Source organism: Lycium barbarum, chromosome 11 (genome assembly GCF_019175385.1).
Source record: "Lycium barbarum isolate Lr01 chromosome 11, ASM1917538v2, whole genome shotgun sequence".
Taxonomy (NCBI): Eukaryota; Viridiplantae; Streptophyta; class Magnoliopsida; order Solanales; family Solanaceae; genus Lycium; species Lycium barbarum.
In genome coordinates, this window is record NC_083347.1 from 14,338,929 (window position 1) to 14,354,929 (window position 16,001).

At 34.3% G+C, this 16,001-nt stretch overlaps 1 protein-coding gene and 1 non-coding gene across 2 annotated transcripts; one reads left to right on the forward strand and one right to left on the reverse strand.

Annotated features, from left to right (window-relative positions):
- The first annotated feature begins 5,489 nt into the window (after positions 1 to 5,489).
- On the forward strand, positions 5,490 to 5,575 carry LOC132620677 (small nucleolar RNA Z221/R21b). The gene has a single exon (XR_009575114.1). It is a non-coding gene; the product is annotated as a small nucleolar RNA Z221/R21b (small nucleolar RNA).
- A 7,590-nt stretch (positions 5,576 to 13,165) lies between these two features.
- LOC132619039 (uncharacterized) lies at positions 13,166 to 14,182 on the reverse strand. The gene has a single exon (XM_060334022.1). The coding sequence runs from the start codon at positions 13,980 to 13,982 to the stop codon at positions 13,440 to 13,442; it is 543 nt and encodes a 180-aa protein (XP_060190005.1). The 5' UTR covers positions 13,983 to 14,182; the 3' UTR covers positions 13,166 to 13,439.
- Between the last annotated feature and the right edge of the window lie 1,819 nt (positions 14,183 to 16,001).

A 16,001-nucleotide genomic window follows, 5' to 3' on the forward strand; every position in this document is an offset into this window, starting at 1 on the left:
AGGAAAATAATACCAGTAAAAATATAATATTAACATAAAATGTACAATTTATTTACATATACACAATCTCCGTCCACCTTCTTCCTTAGGTCCTACATGTGGGAGCCTTTAGAGTAACCCTAGGCCTAAGGCGATCCCCACCATCCCCACCACCCTCATCATCATCTTCATCCCTCTTCTTCCTCTTAATAAAAGGATGCTCTATGTTGTGATCATCTATCCTTCCCTTCATTCCGCCTTTGAGCACAACATGCTTCGTGTGGGGCCGGATTTGTATGGCTGGAATCTCATCAGCATCAGGAGATGAGTCAAGCTCAGCTGGAGACGGGTCCACAGGCGCAAAAGAATGAACCTGAAATAACATATAAACAATTAAAAACCTAATTATAATTTAGATTTAATTAATACATTATTTTTTCGTAAAACATCAAACCTGTGTGTCGACGGGCTCCCGAGATGGATGATGAGAGGGCTTCCGAGCTGGCTCCTTAGCGGTCTCCCGACCCGGCTCCTGAGCAGGCCCCGAAGCCGGAGATGTAGATGGTGCCAGAGTTGGATCTTAAGAAATGGAAAATTATATAATAATTAGTATAAGTATTTTAATTTGTTAAAATAATTATTTCAAACACTTACATCTTGGTTCCAGCTGCCGAAGTCCAGGAATGTGAAGTCGTACTCCAGCTCCCTGCCACCCTGTAGATCACGAACTGGCTGCTCACCCTGTGGATGATGAATTGCCGGTTGTGCATGGTATGTCTCTAATGATGGCCACTCTAGGTGCTCTGAAAATAGCTCCGCCGGCGTATATACAGGTGCGATGGTCGGTAAGAAGTCGACGGGCGCTCTAAAGTCGACGAATGATGTTGGGTTGGCTCATCTACCAGACGGAACAACCCAACATCATCCGTCGACTTCAGAGCGCCCGTCGATTTCTTACCGACCGTCGACAACATCAAAACTTTTTTTTAATGCGTTATTTTGATATCCAAACTCACTTTTTGGGTGATTTAACTTGCGGACTCATGATACTCCATAGTCCCCATATTAGCAAATAGTAGTACTTTCTCGCTCTCGAAAGTATAGTTAGTTGATCAACTTTTTCAATTCCATTAATATTTGTTTTTTAGATTTAAGGTATTTGATTAAAAAAAACAATTAAAAATACTTTCGAGCAATAACAAGAGCAATTTCTGATATTGAAGAGTTGTTATAATTTTATTTTATTTTCAAGAAGCGAAAAATTAATTTTTCTCAAAATAAAAATATCATTACCAAAATTTTCTATTTACCAAACTATCTATCATTAATTTAACCTATATATCTCTCAAATATAAATACATGCATATCCTCCTCTTGCGTTTTTTAGTTTAATTATATTTACAGTGATTAAAAATCTTAATATATTTTCTTACTTTACGTATTAAATATTAACCAAATAAACCAAACACTTCACTTAAAATAATTCTCTATTTAAATAGCGCTAATTGCAAAATGTATGTTAATGTTGTCCTCTTCATAATTCCTCTTCGTAATTTGGCATTCAAAAGTATTTTTTTAAGAAAAAAAAAAGAGGTTTAAAATACTAAAATTAAATTTATCAAACACAAAATATTTCTCTCCAAAAGTACTTATTTAGGTTGATAAAAGTGGTTCTCCAAATAAACAATTTATAGAGATTTGACCAAATAGACTTCTTTTTTTAATTAATACGCACGAGAACGTTGCCACTGTTGGTAGTCAAGGTTCAGTCCATTTAACACCAATCAAGCCCATCTTTTAGGCGGTTTTTGTGGAAAATCTTGATGACCTCTTTTACTATATTTGTATTACGTCGAATTAAAAAATCGGAATGGTCCCTGAATAGTGGAGGAAATAAGGGGGTCATTTGGTTGTTGGTTGGATTATGCAGGTATTAATAATGTAGGTATTAGTTTTACAGGTATTAGTAATACAAGTATTAGTTATGCAGAATTTAGTTATGCAGAATTTAGTTATGCATGGTTTAGTTATGCATAAATTATTTTCTTTGAATGTTGGTTTATTATATTAAAAATTAATAAATATTATATACTTTTAAAATTAAAATATTGCTTACAATTAAAAATTAAAATGTTATATATTTTTTTTACAAAATATTAATATATTATATTAAAATATTTGTTTGTAAAAGGAAAGTATTTAAGTGGGAAGTGATGAGGGTAATATTGTCATTTCAACTTTTATTCATGTATTAGTAATTCCATCTTCTACCCCCCCCCCCCCCCCGGGATAAAATAATATATAGATTCCCTCATAACTTATACATGTATTAGTTATGCGGGTTTCTAAATTGCAACCCAAATGGAGTACTAATTTTATACATGAATAACTTACTTCCTAACTAGCTACCAAACGAGGTATAAGTATGCAGAAATTAATACATGAATACTTTACTAGCTACCAAATGTTGTGTTAACTATGCAAAAAATAATACATGAATAAGTGGTCTCTTAACCAGCTACCAAACGATCCCTAAGTTTAAAAAGAATTGGATTATTTTTGGTAGAACCATACTTTTAAAACTCCAATCTTTTTCTTTTTCAGTCTGTAATTAGAAAACATTTTACTTCACAATCTGTAGTGTAATTAGATACAACAAATATTAAGTCTATGGGATCCCTAAGAATGAACAAAGCTCAGTGAAAGATGGAGTTAGGACTGGAAAAAATTCAATCTACGTAAGAAGTTAGTACTTAACTATATCCACAACTACTTAATAAGCATTGTGACACGTTCATTTGGCCATTAACTTTGACAGATTAACATAATTTGGTATAAATACCGAGTGTAATATTTTTTCGCCTTAAAATGTTCCTTTTGGTTCAAACTCGTTATATCAACACAGCTCTCCTTTTTTCTGCTCGATTAGGGAAAGATGTTGTTTTCACTAGAAAAAGAAATTTGACCTTAAAATGGACCCAGGGAAAAGAAAAGAGAACAAGTTAAACACTTCAAATCACTATCCTAAATCCAAATTATGGACAAGAAGAACAAGTTGTGGATATTTACCAACTTTGTTTAAATGTTGTCGGGCTCTAAATAATCAAATGATGTGGCTCTAACTAAATTGGAAAACAACGATTTTGAACAATAGTTAGGTGATAGGTTATTAATTCCACTTTGAACACACTCAATGAAGTAATTGATTAATCCTTAATTAATAGCTTCCTCAGTCACTGTAGTCAAACGTTAACTGTAGTCCATCATCATCCACGGTTCAAATGGATTAATCATAGCTTGATCATCATAATAGGTTCTTTTAACTCAAAGTTAATACTAATAATTGCCTAGAAATATTAAGAATTTTGTGAATGCACAAACTACTAGCCTTTTTGGCCAGATTTTTACATAATCATATATTCCTACTTTTCCGAAAGTAGTATAATATAATATGACAAAAGGTTGGCCTAATAAGCCCAACGATACTATTAATAAGGTGGGATATTATTCATTTTGGGTCAAGTCTACCCATTCTTTCCCAAAAGACTCGCGTCATTAAGAGATCCAACACTTTATAAGTAGTGTCTTTTTTCTTTTACCTAATTCTTTGTGGAACTTTATTCACACACTCACTCAACAATATCACTATTGAACTAACGAGTTTCATATGACTTATCACCATTCATAAGCTAATTTGGTTATTAATTGTGTGCCACCCACATTATCCGAGTATATATGTCCACCAAGCCCACATGCTTTTGTTTTGTGTGCGAGTCTCCAAACTATGAGTAAAAATAGTTACCCTGTCCATATATAGAAAAGGCTTACTCGGGCCCATTAATGCCATCACTTTGTCGCTTTCATATTCATCCCGCTAAATCATTCACTCTAATATCAATTGTTGGATCAAAACAATTCAAAAATACCTTATGATGTAATATTATCTGTTAATATGGACTAAATTCACATGATTTTCTCCCAAAAGCCTCACACTGTTAAACGTATCTAACCCTTGTAAGATTTTTTTTTTTTTTTCGTTTCTACTTCTACGTATGGTTTTGTTCCCACTTCACATCCTCTCAACAAAAAAGTGCATATTGATTCTATGTACAAAAGCTCATAAAATTGCGAAACAAAAATTTAATCTTCTCCAACTTGCTATCTAAAATATTATCATTCTCTCTGACAATAATTTTATCATCATAATAGCATATTCTGTTCACCGGAATAAAAAAAAAACATTTAATTAATGATCTGGTTCCCTTGTTGACATAAAAATAAATTGTCTAGATCCTATGGCAACAAATAATGGTCATATAATATTATTGTTAATTAAAGTGTAGGTTATAAATGTTGGTAAAAGAAGCAGACTTTACCTCTGTATTTTATTACTTTTTAATTTGTTGTGGTCAATAATTGTGTCAACGTTTCCTTATATTGCAAATGAAGTTTAGGATCTAGTTATAATGAGTCAATCACGTTGTGGTTTTCTTCATCTTGCTTTAAAATATGGCAAAATTTGACCACAAAGACCACCTTATCATTTTTTTTTAATCCACTATATTAGCCTCATTTAGTATGACCTTCCAAAAAAGAAACTCTTGTGCTTTTTTTATAATTCTAAATGAGGGCAAAAGTCATGTACGGGTATAATTCATTGACAAATTATTGGACATATATGAATGGCAATTTCAGAAGAAATAATATTATACAACCAATTACATTTTAAATAAAAGAAACTTATCTCACAAAAATCTCTTATATTTTATTTATCCATTTCATAAAATATATTTAATCATTTCCTGTGATAATGATCATACAATTAAAGAAACATTTATAATGAATTATTAGTAGTAATAATGTACAAATGCAACATCCACCGACAGTAGTACTTCTCGTGAGGAGAAATTACGGCCCTCGTCGACAAATAAATAATAGGAGTAATAAAAAATAAAAAAATATTGTAGCTGAATTCAAGATAAGCTTTATCACCTACATCTACAGTTGAATTACTATTTTTAACCAAACATCAATCTTTCATCATTAATTAGCTGTTCAAGTTTTGTCATTTTGGTTAAACCAATAAGGTTGACCCTTTGTTTGATTTCGTTAGAGATTTTACGCATAATGATTGATAATCATTCAAAAAGATTAAGGTTGCAATTTATTTTGCTAATTAAGAAAAAATTTATTATCAAATAGAGTTATACACAAACCACAAAAAGAAAAACCCTGAGAGTTGGTACCTTTGGGATTGGCCACAATCAGATGAATAATTTTCTTTGGTAAGACAGAGATATGAGACCTTGCAGTCCATGTCTCCATGAAGTTATTTTTCGTAGCATTCTTTCATCAGGGGATAACATTGCACAAGTAATAATCTCTTAATACTTAAAGGATTACCTAAATATCTTATAGGCAAATCACCTTTAGCAAATCCCAATGCATTAATAATTTCCTTATGTGCATCTCTACTAACTTCATCAAAGTATATTAAACACTTTTTTCTATGGCCGTAAAAATTTTTAGAGAAAGTCATGCACCGCTCTGATATTAGTGATGTGAAATTTCTCATACCCATATTCTTTCTAAGCTCTGGTAAAGATTAAAAATAAAAAAATAAAAAAAAATAACACTTTTATCTGTATTTGCCACCAATCCAAAAGCCTTAGAGAAGCAAGTAAGTTGTCAAAGAGCATTTTGTTAAGGAGTTAGATGACGTGACAGTTGGTTAGAGTATACTAGAGATAGTTCGAGTTAATTGTAACTAATTGTACAGTTAATACAACTAATTGTACAGCTAAGCATAGGATAGAATAGGCGGGTCAATGGTCTATATGTATTGTAATCTTGTACAGAAAGAAGACAGAGAATACAAAAATTTCTTCCCCAATTCTTCTCTCTAAAATCTCTCTAAGATTCACCATTGTTGGTGTTTACATGGTATCAGAGCACTGGAAAACAGATCCAATTATGAGAGATTATTCCTTCGCTTTATGAAATCTGTTGAGTTTGCATAGTGTATTAGATATAGAGAAACTTCTATATAGCAGATTGGTTGTTTTTCTTCGTGTTTCTCTTCATTTGATAGCTCGAAGAAGCATTAATGGCAGCAACAACAGAATCTGCAGCTGCACGCACAAATTCTCCAACAGAGCCTGTGATTACACATACGCATCCTCTCTATGTGCATCCATCGGATACTCCAAGTTCAATTTTAATTCCTGTACAGTTGAAAGGATCTGAGAACTATGGATTGTGGCGAAGATCGATGCGAATTGCACTGCAAGCAAAGAGGAAATTAGGTTTTGTAACAGGATCATGTAAGAAGGAAAATTATGGGGAAGAATATCATGAACACTGGGATACTTGTAATGCAATAGTTTTATCTTGGATTATGAATACAGTAGCACCTAACTTGTTAACTGGAATAGTATATGCATCAGATACGTATCTGGTGTGGGAAGATTTAAAGGAACGTTTTGATAAAGTGAATCGTATGAGAATCTATCATTTACATAGAGAAATTGCAACTATATCGCAAGGAACTGATTCAGTCTCAGTGTATTTCACTAAGTTGAAGGAGCTGTGGGCGGAGTATGATGCTATGGTCACATCTCCAAGGTGTAATTGTCCAAAAGCAAAGGACTATGTGGATCACTTGCACCAGCAGAGGCTTCTCCAGTTCCTAGGAGGGCTGAATGAGACCTATGCACCAACAAGAAGGCAAATACTCATGAAGACCTCAGAACCAACCTTAAACCAAGCTTATGCAATGATAGTGGAGGATGAGAGCCAAAGGAATAATTCAGAGTTGAGTTACATGGGTGCAAAATCATCTGTAGAAGGGAATGACATTACTGCTCTTTGGACTGCAAGACAACATTCTCATTCACAGCAAGTACAACAGCAGCACCACTCTCAAAAGGCTAAGTACAAAAATCCAAATGCTCAGTGTGACCATTGTAAAATGAAGGGGCACACTATGGATGACTGCTACCAATTAATAGGATATCCACCATGGTACAAAGGGAAGAAGAAAACAGTGGCTTGCAATACACAGTATGGAGTATCAGCTGAACATACTCAGGGTCAACAAATGATTCCAAGGAGTAACCATGGGTACAATGACACACCATGGCTTCACCTCATAAAGCAGGCTATGGTATGGGAAGTGGAAATGCAAGGAGTGCAGGACAAACATACAATGCCCATACAAGTCACTCATATAATACCAATGTAGGACATTCATATAATGGCAATATCGGATATAATGCAGGGAATCCATCATATAATGCAGGAAATGGTAATGGACATGCTGCAGCACATGGATATAGTGCAGGACATGATGGACATGCTGCAGGCCATCAAAGATTTGGAGGTGTCAACATGGCTATTAGTGAGGGACAGTATGGCAAGATTATGCAGCATCTTCACCACAACAACAAGCCACCTGAAATTGCAGCTTACTCAGCAGGTATTGCTAGTTGCATTATGGACAAGAATGGAGACACTCCTAAGTGGATAGTTGACACTGGTGCAACTAACCACATGGTGTCTAAATCTAACATGTTGTCTGAAGCATATAAGTTACCTGGTAGTGAATCAAAGAGAGTGTACCTTCCTAATGGACAACAGATCCCAATAGCTCTAATAGGAAAGGCTAACTTGGACCAAGGGAAGATATCATATGTCCTGTACATTCCAGACTTCAAATATAATCTTTTGTCAGTCTCCAAATTGACAAAAGAGTTGAGATGTTGTATGCTCTTCTATCCTGATTTTTGTCTCCTGCAGGACCTTCACACTGGGAAGGTGAGGGGGATTGGTAGCTTGGAGGATGGTCTGTACTACTTGCCTCTCAAAGTCAACCACATCTCAACACACTCAGTTGCTCTAAGCATGGCAGATGAGACAGACTTATGGCATAAAAGACTGGGACACATACCACACAGAATTCTGCAGCAAATGCATATAGTGAAACATGTTAGTCACACTCATTCATGTACTATCTGTCCTTTAGCCAAACAAACTAGGTTCCCTTTTCCACAAAGCACCAGTAGAGCTAATAAGGTGTTTGATTTGATACATGGAGATGTATGGGGACCATATATATTCCCCACATATGATGGCAACAAATATTTCCTTACACTGGTAGATGATTGTAGTAGAATGGTTTGGATCTTCCTTCTCAAATTGAAAAGTGATGTATGCATTGTTTTGAAAGATTTTATGGCTCTTATACACAGACAATTTAATGCAAAAGTTAAGATTTTTAGAAGTGATAATGGTACAGAGTTTTTTAACTCACATTGTGTAGAATTGTTTAGAACAGCTGGCATCATTCATCAGAGCTCATGTGCTTACACACCCCAACAAAATGGGGTGGTTGAGAGAAAACATAGACAAATTCTTGAAGTTGCCAGGGCTATTAGGTTCCAAGCAGGATTACCTATCAGATTTTGGGGACTTTGTGTCCAAAATGTTGTTTATTTGACAAATAGATTTCCCTCCACTGCCCTAAAGGGACAATCTCCCTTTGCTGTTTTCTTTGGTAGAACACCTAACTTGAGTCACCTCAGAGTTGTAGGCTGCTTGTGTTATGCTACAAATGTCAGTAATACAGGTGATAAGTTTGGAACAAGGGATGTGCAGTCTGTTTTCATGGGATACTCATCTACTCAGAAGGGGTACAGGTTGTACAACCTTAAGACCAAGACCTTCTTCATCAGATGAGATGTCTCTTTCAGAGAGAATGAATTTCCCTTCAAGGTAGCTGAGGTGCTGGATACTACTATTCCTAGCACTAGGAATCCATCACCTGACATGTTTCTCCTTGATGAGGATATGACCACTACACCACCAGGGCATCCTAATGCACTTGAGTCTACTCCAGATGGTACTATTTTTCCTTCCACATCCACCCAACCTCAATCTCCAACCCAGGCTGTTCCTTGCCCTCATGTTCCTACTGACCAGCTAAGGAAATCCAGTAGAACCCTTAAACCACGAGGGTGGTTGAATGACTATATTCACCCAACCTCATATCCCTTCTTCTTCTTGAGCTGAGGCAAACCCTTGAGGCCAGAAAAGAATAATAAATTAATTAATTTTTTTAATAATATAAGTAAATTAAACAAAAAGATAAAAAGTAATGAGAAAAAAAAAAGAATGTACTTACTACTAAGTAGTAAATTAGAAACTAGAGTAATACTTTTTAGTATTAGAATTTATATTATGTTTAATTTCTTTTTAATGTTATCTGAATTAGTGATCAAAAATAATAATTTATATTTGTTCTCTTAAATTTTTTTCTTCTATGATATGAATTTGCGCAAGAATGGGTGGTAGAAGATTTAATTTCATATTGCAAAAGTTTCGTGTTCAAATTGTACCAAAAATCACTTAGAAAATGTTATTTCCGAAGGCGAAAAAACTTAAAGGACTGGCCCGTCCTAGCCAGCGGCCCACTTATGGCTGGGTTGGGCTGCCATTTTGCAGGCCCTTCAATTAAAAGGGTCAGCCCATTCTAGCCCATTTAATTCTTTAGCCCTTTAGGACTGGATTGGGCTGGACCAACCCATATTGACACCTCTAATCCCAATAGTTATCATTAAATATGATAAATTGCTCATACGTGTCATTATCCAGCTAAAAATGGTGTTAGGGATGTTCATGCTAATAAGCACCTGTTCTAGAAATTATCATTCTACCAATGAGTCGCAAGATTTTCATATATCCAGTTTAAGTATGCACTTAGGAGAAATCTCCTTCCTTCCATATCTTTAACAGGACTTCCAGATTAGACAGTTCATATCATTCATACATAATATTTTGATCTAAGATTTTAATTACTCATGATAGTAATATTGTCTGTAATAATCCTTCAAGAGACATAGGCAAATTGGCTATTATCTAGTTGTAGGTCTATTACTCATTGCAGTCTTCTAATAATTTTTTTTATAATGATTTTATATAATACAGTACAACAAGAGATATGCCTAAATCATTTGTGGGAAAGAAATGAAGTATGACACTAGTTACCTTAGTCACAGTGATGTTCCAGATTCTTTTGAAGAAAGGTATATCTAATAATTTTAATCTATTGTCTAAACAAAAAGAGAGTAGATAGCCAGATACATGCGGCATACATATTACACAATCCAAAATAAGCAGTGTTGTATTAATGATGATCTACTGTTTGCCTTCTTACCATTTTTACCCTATTATACTATAGCCTAAATAGTTCTATGATATAAATTCATGGCTATGGAGTGGTGATGCATGAGATAGGATGTTGCACAGTTTCGTTAGAGTTGCCAGGAGGACAATTCATTGGTCAAAATGGCTCAATTTGAATTTCTTTTGGCAGTTGACCTTGACTTTTCTCAATTCTACCATTTCCCCCTTATTTATATGGCTGAAAATAATACTCTTGATTCTATTTTGTGGACTAGTTAGGCTTGGGCCAGCATGTCAATAAAGCCCAGTAAAGTATATACAAGCGCAAGTTGCAGCCCCATTCCTCTCTGGACCAAATGGGGCAATTTGCACGATTGTCCTTGTTTGGGAGTGGTCTTTAATTTTTGTGCCTCAAATTGCTGGTCTTTAATTTTTTCCCTTCGCCTAATACCCCGAGATTCTGAGTTCGGACCCTAGCTCATTAAAGAAAAAAAATCGCAAGGTAGAGTTTCGTAGCAAAATTAGACCTATTCGGGTAAAAGTTAAGCCTTAAGGCAAACTTTTGACCAAAATTAGGACTTAACGCAAAGGTTTCGTGAAAGCCTTGTCTTGCGTATTTTTTTTTTTTTTTGACTGAGTGGGGATTCAAACCCAGAACCTCGGGGTATTTTCGATTACTTTTTTTAAGAGAAAGAAAAATATTAAAGACCAGCAATTTGAGGAACAAAAATTAAAGACCAGTGCACTTGAAGGAGAATCCGCACAAAAAAAGGGACAAAATGTCTAATAGCCCGTTTGGCGAAAATGTTTTTTGTGGTTTTGGAAAAAGTATTGGAGAATAGTAATTTGTGTTTGACTAAGTAATTTGAAAAACACTTTGCTAATATTAGAATAGTAATTTATGTTTGGTCATGCTCCAAAAATGCTTTTGCGGAATAGCTTCTTTTTATTTTTTTTATATTTTATTCTGCAAAACAACTTTTGCTAATGCTCAAAATCACTTATTTTTCCTAATAGCTGTTCAAAAGTCTAAAATAAACACTTTTGGCTTCTCAAATGTTTTGGCCAAACGGACTATAACTTGCATCATATGTGCAGTTGAAGCAACTTGGGTAAATTACAAGTCTGCCAGTCCATTCTACACGTTTCTACCTTCTATAATGAACAGCTCAAAATGAAGCGCTGAATGTCTAATTCGCAAGTGGTCCAGCTGAAATATATATTACGAGGCCAAGAAAATATTTACCCGCATTTGTTAATTAAGCTAAAATGACATGTTCTTCGAGCACTCAGTTATATATTGAATAAAGAAAAAGAAGACACTATACTCATATGTATTTTATTGTTATAACTAGGCAACGGTCATAGATAGCCTTTAAATTTTGCAACATTTTTCTCATGGCTAACTAAACCTAAACTTGTTCCAATTTGATACCTAAACTACTCTGAATTTGTACCACATAAGCACTTTTTTGACAATCAGGAAAAAATATAAAGAGACTGTAGTTCACTCACGATGACGTGACAAACAGACTAATTAAAAAGTGACATGTGACATGGGTCCAAAAGAATTATTAAGAAATTAATTGTAAGAAAAAAATATTTAAAATCCATTAACTAATTAAGAAAATATTTTAATAATAAAAGAAAATAAAAAACCAACCCACGCCACCCACGAAACCCTTCCCTGCAAGCTGCAACTGAACTTCCATAGCCCACCGTCCCCAAATCTTCTAGCCCTTATTCTTCATTCAACCAATCGGTTTCTCTTCTTTTGTCCATCTTGAGAAATCCATTGATACAAGGAGTGGACAGAGGAATAAGATAAAGAGAAGATAAATCCATTGATAAAAGATAAAGAGAAGAATAAGAAAACTAGATAAGAATCATACCTGAATCACTGAGAATATGACTGGACAGAGGAAATAACAAGATTTTTCTTTTTTTTTGAAGCTACTTGCAGCGTTGTTGTTGCTGCGTTCTTGTGTTGCTCCTGCTTGATGTTCTAATGGTTTTGTGGGATGGTGTGTGAGAGTTGGGTCGCCGGCGCAAAGGTGGTGGATGGTGGCAAAGAGATTTTTTTTTTTAAGGCTTGATTAGATGCCTCTCACGAAGAAGGTGAATGACTGGCAATTGAAAAAGAAGGGGAAGGAGCGGTGGATGGAGGTGGCGGCGGTGACGGAGTGGCAGTAGAGTGTGGTAAGGAGATAATACCCAATGAAGAAGAAGACCCAAAAAAAAAAAAGGAAAATTGGACAAAAAAAGCCTCTCACGCGCCTGTAATGCGTGCATTACACACATTTTATCATGTCAGTAAAAAGTATTCAATAGATATAAATTTAAAATAGCTTAAATATTAAATTAGAACAAACTTAAATTTAGATAGTCATAAAAAAAAAAAAAAAGTGGCAAAATTTAAGGGGATATAGGACTTTTGCCTTATAACTAACACTATAGATACAGGTCAAAACTTGCACAAATTAAGCATTCCATCAGATATTTGCACTTTCTTTATACACGTCTTGCTCGTTCATTCAGCCAATCCGTACTCAAAAGCACACTCCAGAGTCCAGAATCCAAGAAAAAAATACTTGGAATTTTCGAAGAGTGATAAATGAATATCAATGTTAGTTACACCTAACCCTGCCATCTATTCCATTACTTCAATAAAGAAGGTCACAAGACTTCCTTTTTTTAGTGCGTTAGAATTTAGAAGTACTCCCTCCAGTCCATTATAATTATGGTGCTTACTAAACTAACTGGACTGAAATCATTTTAAAAAATTAAAATATAATTATTTATTAATTTTCATCTCTATTCTTACTCAACAAATATGAAAAAAAAAATTATATTAAATTAAAATCAAAGAATAAATACGAATAATTTAACACTATTACCCATTTAGTCAATATATTTTTTTAAGAGACGCGTAAAAAAAAAATACGGCAATTAAAATGAACCGGAGGGAGTAATTAGCGAAAATGAAAAATAATTGCTAGAGAGCTGCACAATGGAATCCCATTTCAATTTTCACATATATGATACATGGCGCAGACATTTATGATAATCCACTGTTAGTAGATAATAATAACAGCTTGTCAAAGGCCTGCTCCAAACCCTAATTCTCCTACATCTAACTAACCAAACAAAATAAAAAAATAAAACAAACCCCACCCCCCCCCCCCGCAAAAAAAAAAAAAAAAAAAAATTCTACAAACTGATTTAGAGAAAAGTTACAATTTCCTAATTTCCCAAAATTCAGATTTCTAATAATTCAGTCAATAATCAACATCTTCTTGTTGTTTATTCCTTCTAATAACAAGAGCAAAATAACCAAGAACAGCACAAAGAGCAGCAACAACATTCCCTTCTTTAATCAAAACCTTAACAGCAAATCCAATAATATCACCTGTCAATTTCCTTCCTTCCAACACCAAATCCCTTCTATTTTTACCAGCAAATGTTAACAAAACCAAAATAGTAATCCAAGTCACCAAAGTAGCTGGTACTGCAACAGCTAAAGCTGCAACCATTGATAGAACACCAAAAGCTAAACCTAATAACACAGATGCATATAAAGCACGCCAACCAGAAAAACCTGAGTTTGTGGGGTTTAAGGAATTAGCTGACATAGTTGATTCATACCAAGAAAGAACTGTTTTGAGAAAATTCCAAGAAATTGATAGTAAAATTGTGTAAACTGTGACAAATAGGAACACCCATGTTCTTCTTTTGCTCATGATTTTTATGAGGAACATAGAAGAGATTATTGATTGATTTTGTGGAATTTGAGGTTCTTGTTGCTGTTTTGTTTCTGCCATTTTGAATGGTATTTTTTGGGTATGATAATGATTTGGTTGGCTTTTTTGGACTTTGATTTATCTCAATGGGTTTCTATTTTTTCTTGATGACTTTCTGGTCTGTTTTGTTTCCTTTTTAACTATTCTTTGGTTGTTTTGGTTTTGTGGACAGTTTGGTAAACAAAGGGGATAATACTAGAATGCTTTTATTTTTACCTAAAGAAGATATAACGCGCTTGTAAGGGCGTGGTGTCAGTGGAACCTTGCGTTGCAGTTGTACTAAAATAAAATGAGAAAATATCACAAAATTATTTGTACCTCTTAACTATATGTGTCAAAATCAAATATTTTTATATTAGTTGGAAAGTCTTTAATCCATATTAATTTTAATGTCGGTGTGCAATATCAACTTGACGTTAAATTAACGTAAATGTGCGTTTTTTATTTTTCTGCTTGTGAATCGTTCGGATTCAACGAATTACTGACTATTCAATTATTTAATTACTCGTATGTTGTGTTAAATTTATATTATTTACTTCATATTTGAAGGTAATATAGATATAAAAATAATTTTAGTGTAATATATTTCATATGTCAAGGGACAAAAAACATATTTTAATCAATTCAAAATTAAGTGCTCTTCATGAAATATCACAATTACCACAATCAGAATTTACCATTATCCGAAATAAAATTATCCCTTTTTATACATTAATTTATTGGTTTGTTTTTCTTCTTTCTCAAATCCAATTAGTAACAGGTCATTGAATGAAAGAATATATTTTGCTTTTAAAATTATATCCAGCTTACCAGTTTTTTTTTCTCTTTTCCAAAACACCACCTTCTATTTTTTATCTCTTTTTTCTTTTCACGAATTAAAATTAAGAGAATTAGTAGTTAGTACCATAGTTAATTTGATTCAATTATTTGTTGGAGATTGGAGAAGTCTTGTCACTTGAATGACTCAGTTGAACCTTAATGCATTTTTTGTGTCATAAACCTAGAACTAGAATAGTGAGCTATTCGACTATTAAGGTTTTCTCTTGAAAACATATTTCTAAACTTTGTCACATTTTTTTTTTGGTATCTAAATCGAGGGTTGTACTTATTGGGTACCTAAATCAACTTCGATCCTATTGAGTACCTTTTTCACAATAATCAGCAAAATTAGGAGAGTGTATTACACTCTCCGTGACGTGGCACTTTGTCAAATGAAAACATGACGCGTGACGGCAAGGTTCATCATAATAATTAAAAAATAAATTATACAACAACCCCCTCCTATTTTCATCTCCTTCGCCCCACCCCCACCCCCTCCCTTATGTTCATCTCCGGCCGCTGCTCGCCCACCACTGGCCGCTGCACCACCACCCCCAGCAGCCATCCGCCCACCCCACCAACAATTATTTCCCTTTTCTTCCTTCATTTAGGTCCACCAATGCCTTTCCAAGACCCACCCCTCCTTTCTTATCCCTTTCTTTCCCCTCTCCTTAGGATCCCTTTTTACTTCTTCACCGTCGAATCCGGCGACGGCCACCGCTGGATCACCACTAAAATTATGGTCCTTCAATTCTTGCTAAATATAAGTTAATCAATGAAAGGTGAAAATGCACACTTCATAAAAAGAGAGTGCTAACAGTGGTGAGTCTCCATTTTTTTCCGGTGAACAAGATGGTGATGGTGCTTTTCAGATTTAGAAAAAATAAAGAAAATGATGATCAAAAGAAACATCTAATTCACAAATTATTTTTATAGAAAGAATCAAAAGAAACAAAAACTAAAATAACAAAAAAAAAAATTGAAGAAGAGAAGCAGTGGTGGAGAAGACGAAGAGGGGTGAGGGAGGTGACTCACGGGCTGCTGTCCAGTTTTTAGTTTTTAGTTTTTTTTTTTTTTTAATTAGTCATATTTTAAAAGAGGTAAGCTTTCAACCAAAAAAAAAAATAGTATTGAAGAGTACTTCACGCGCTTAAGGAGAGTGCATTTCACTTTTTTTATCAGATTAAAAAACATTTATGTGGTATAAATTCAGACTGATTT

Coding starts and splice junctions, on each gene's coding strand:
- LOC132619039 (XM_060334022.1), bottom strand. CDS start 13,982: ATGGCAGAAACAAAACAGCAACAAGAACCTCAAATTCCACAAAATCAA.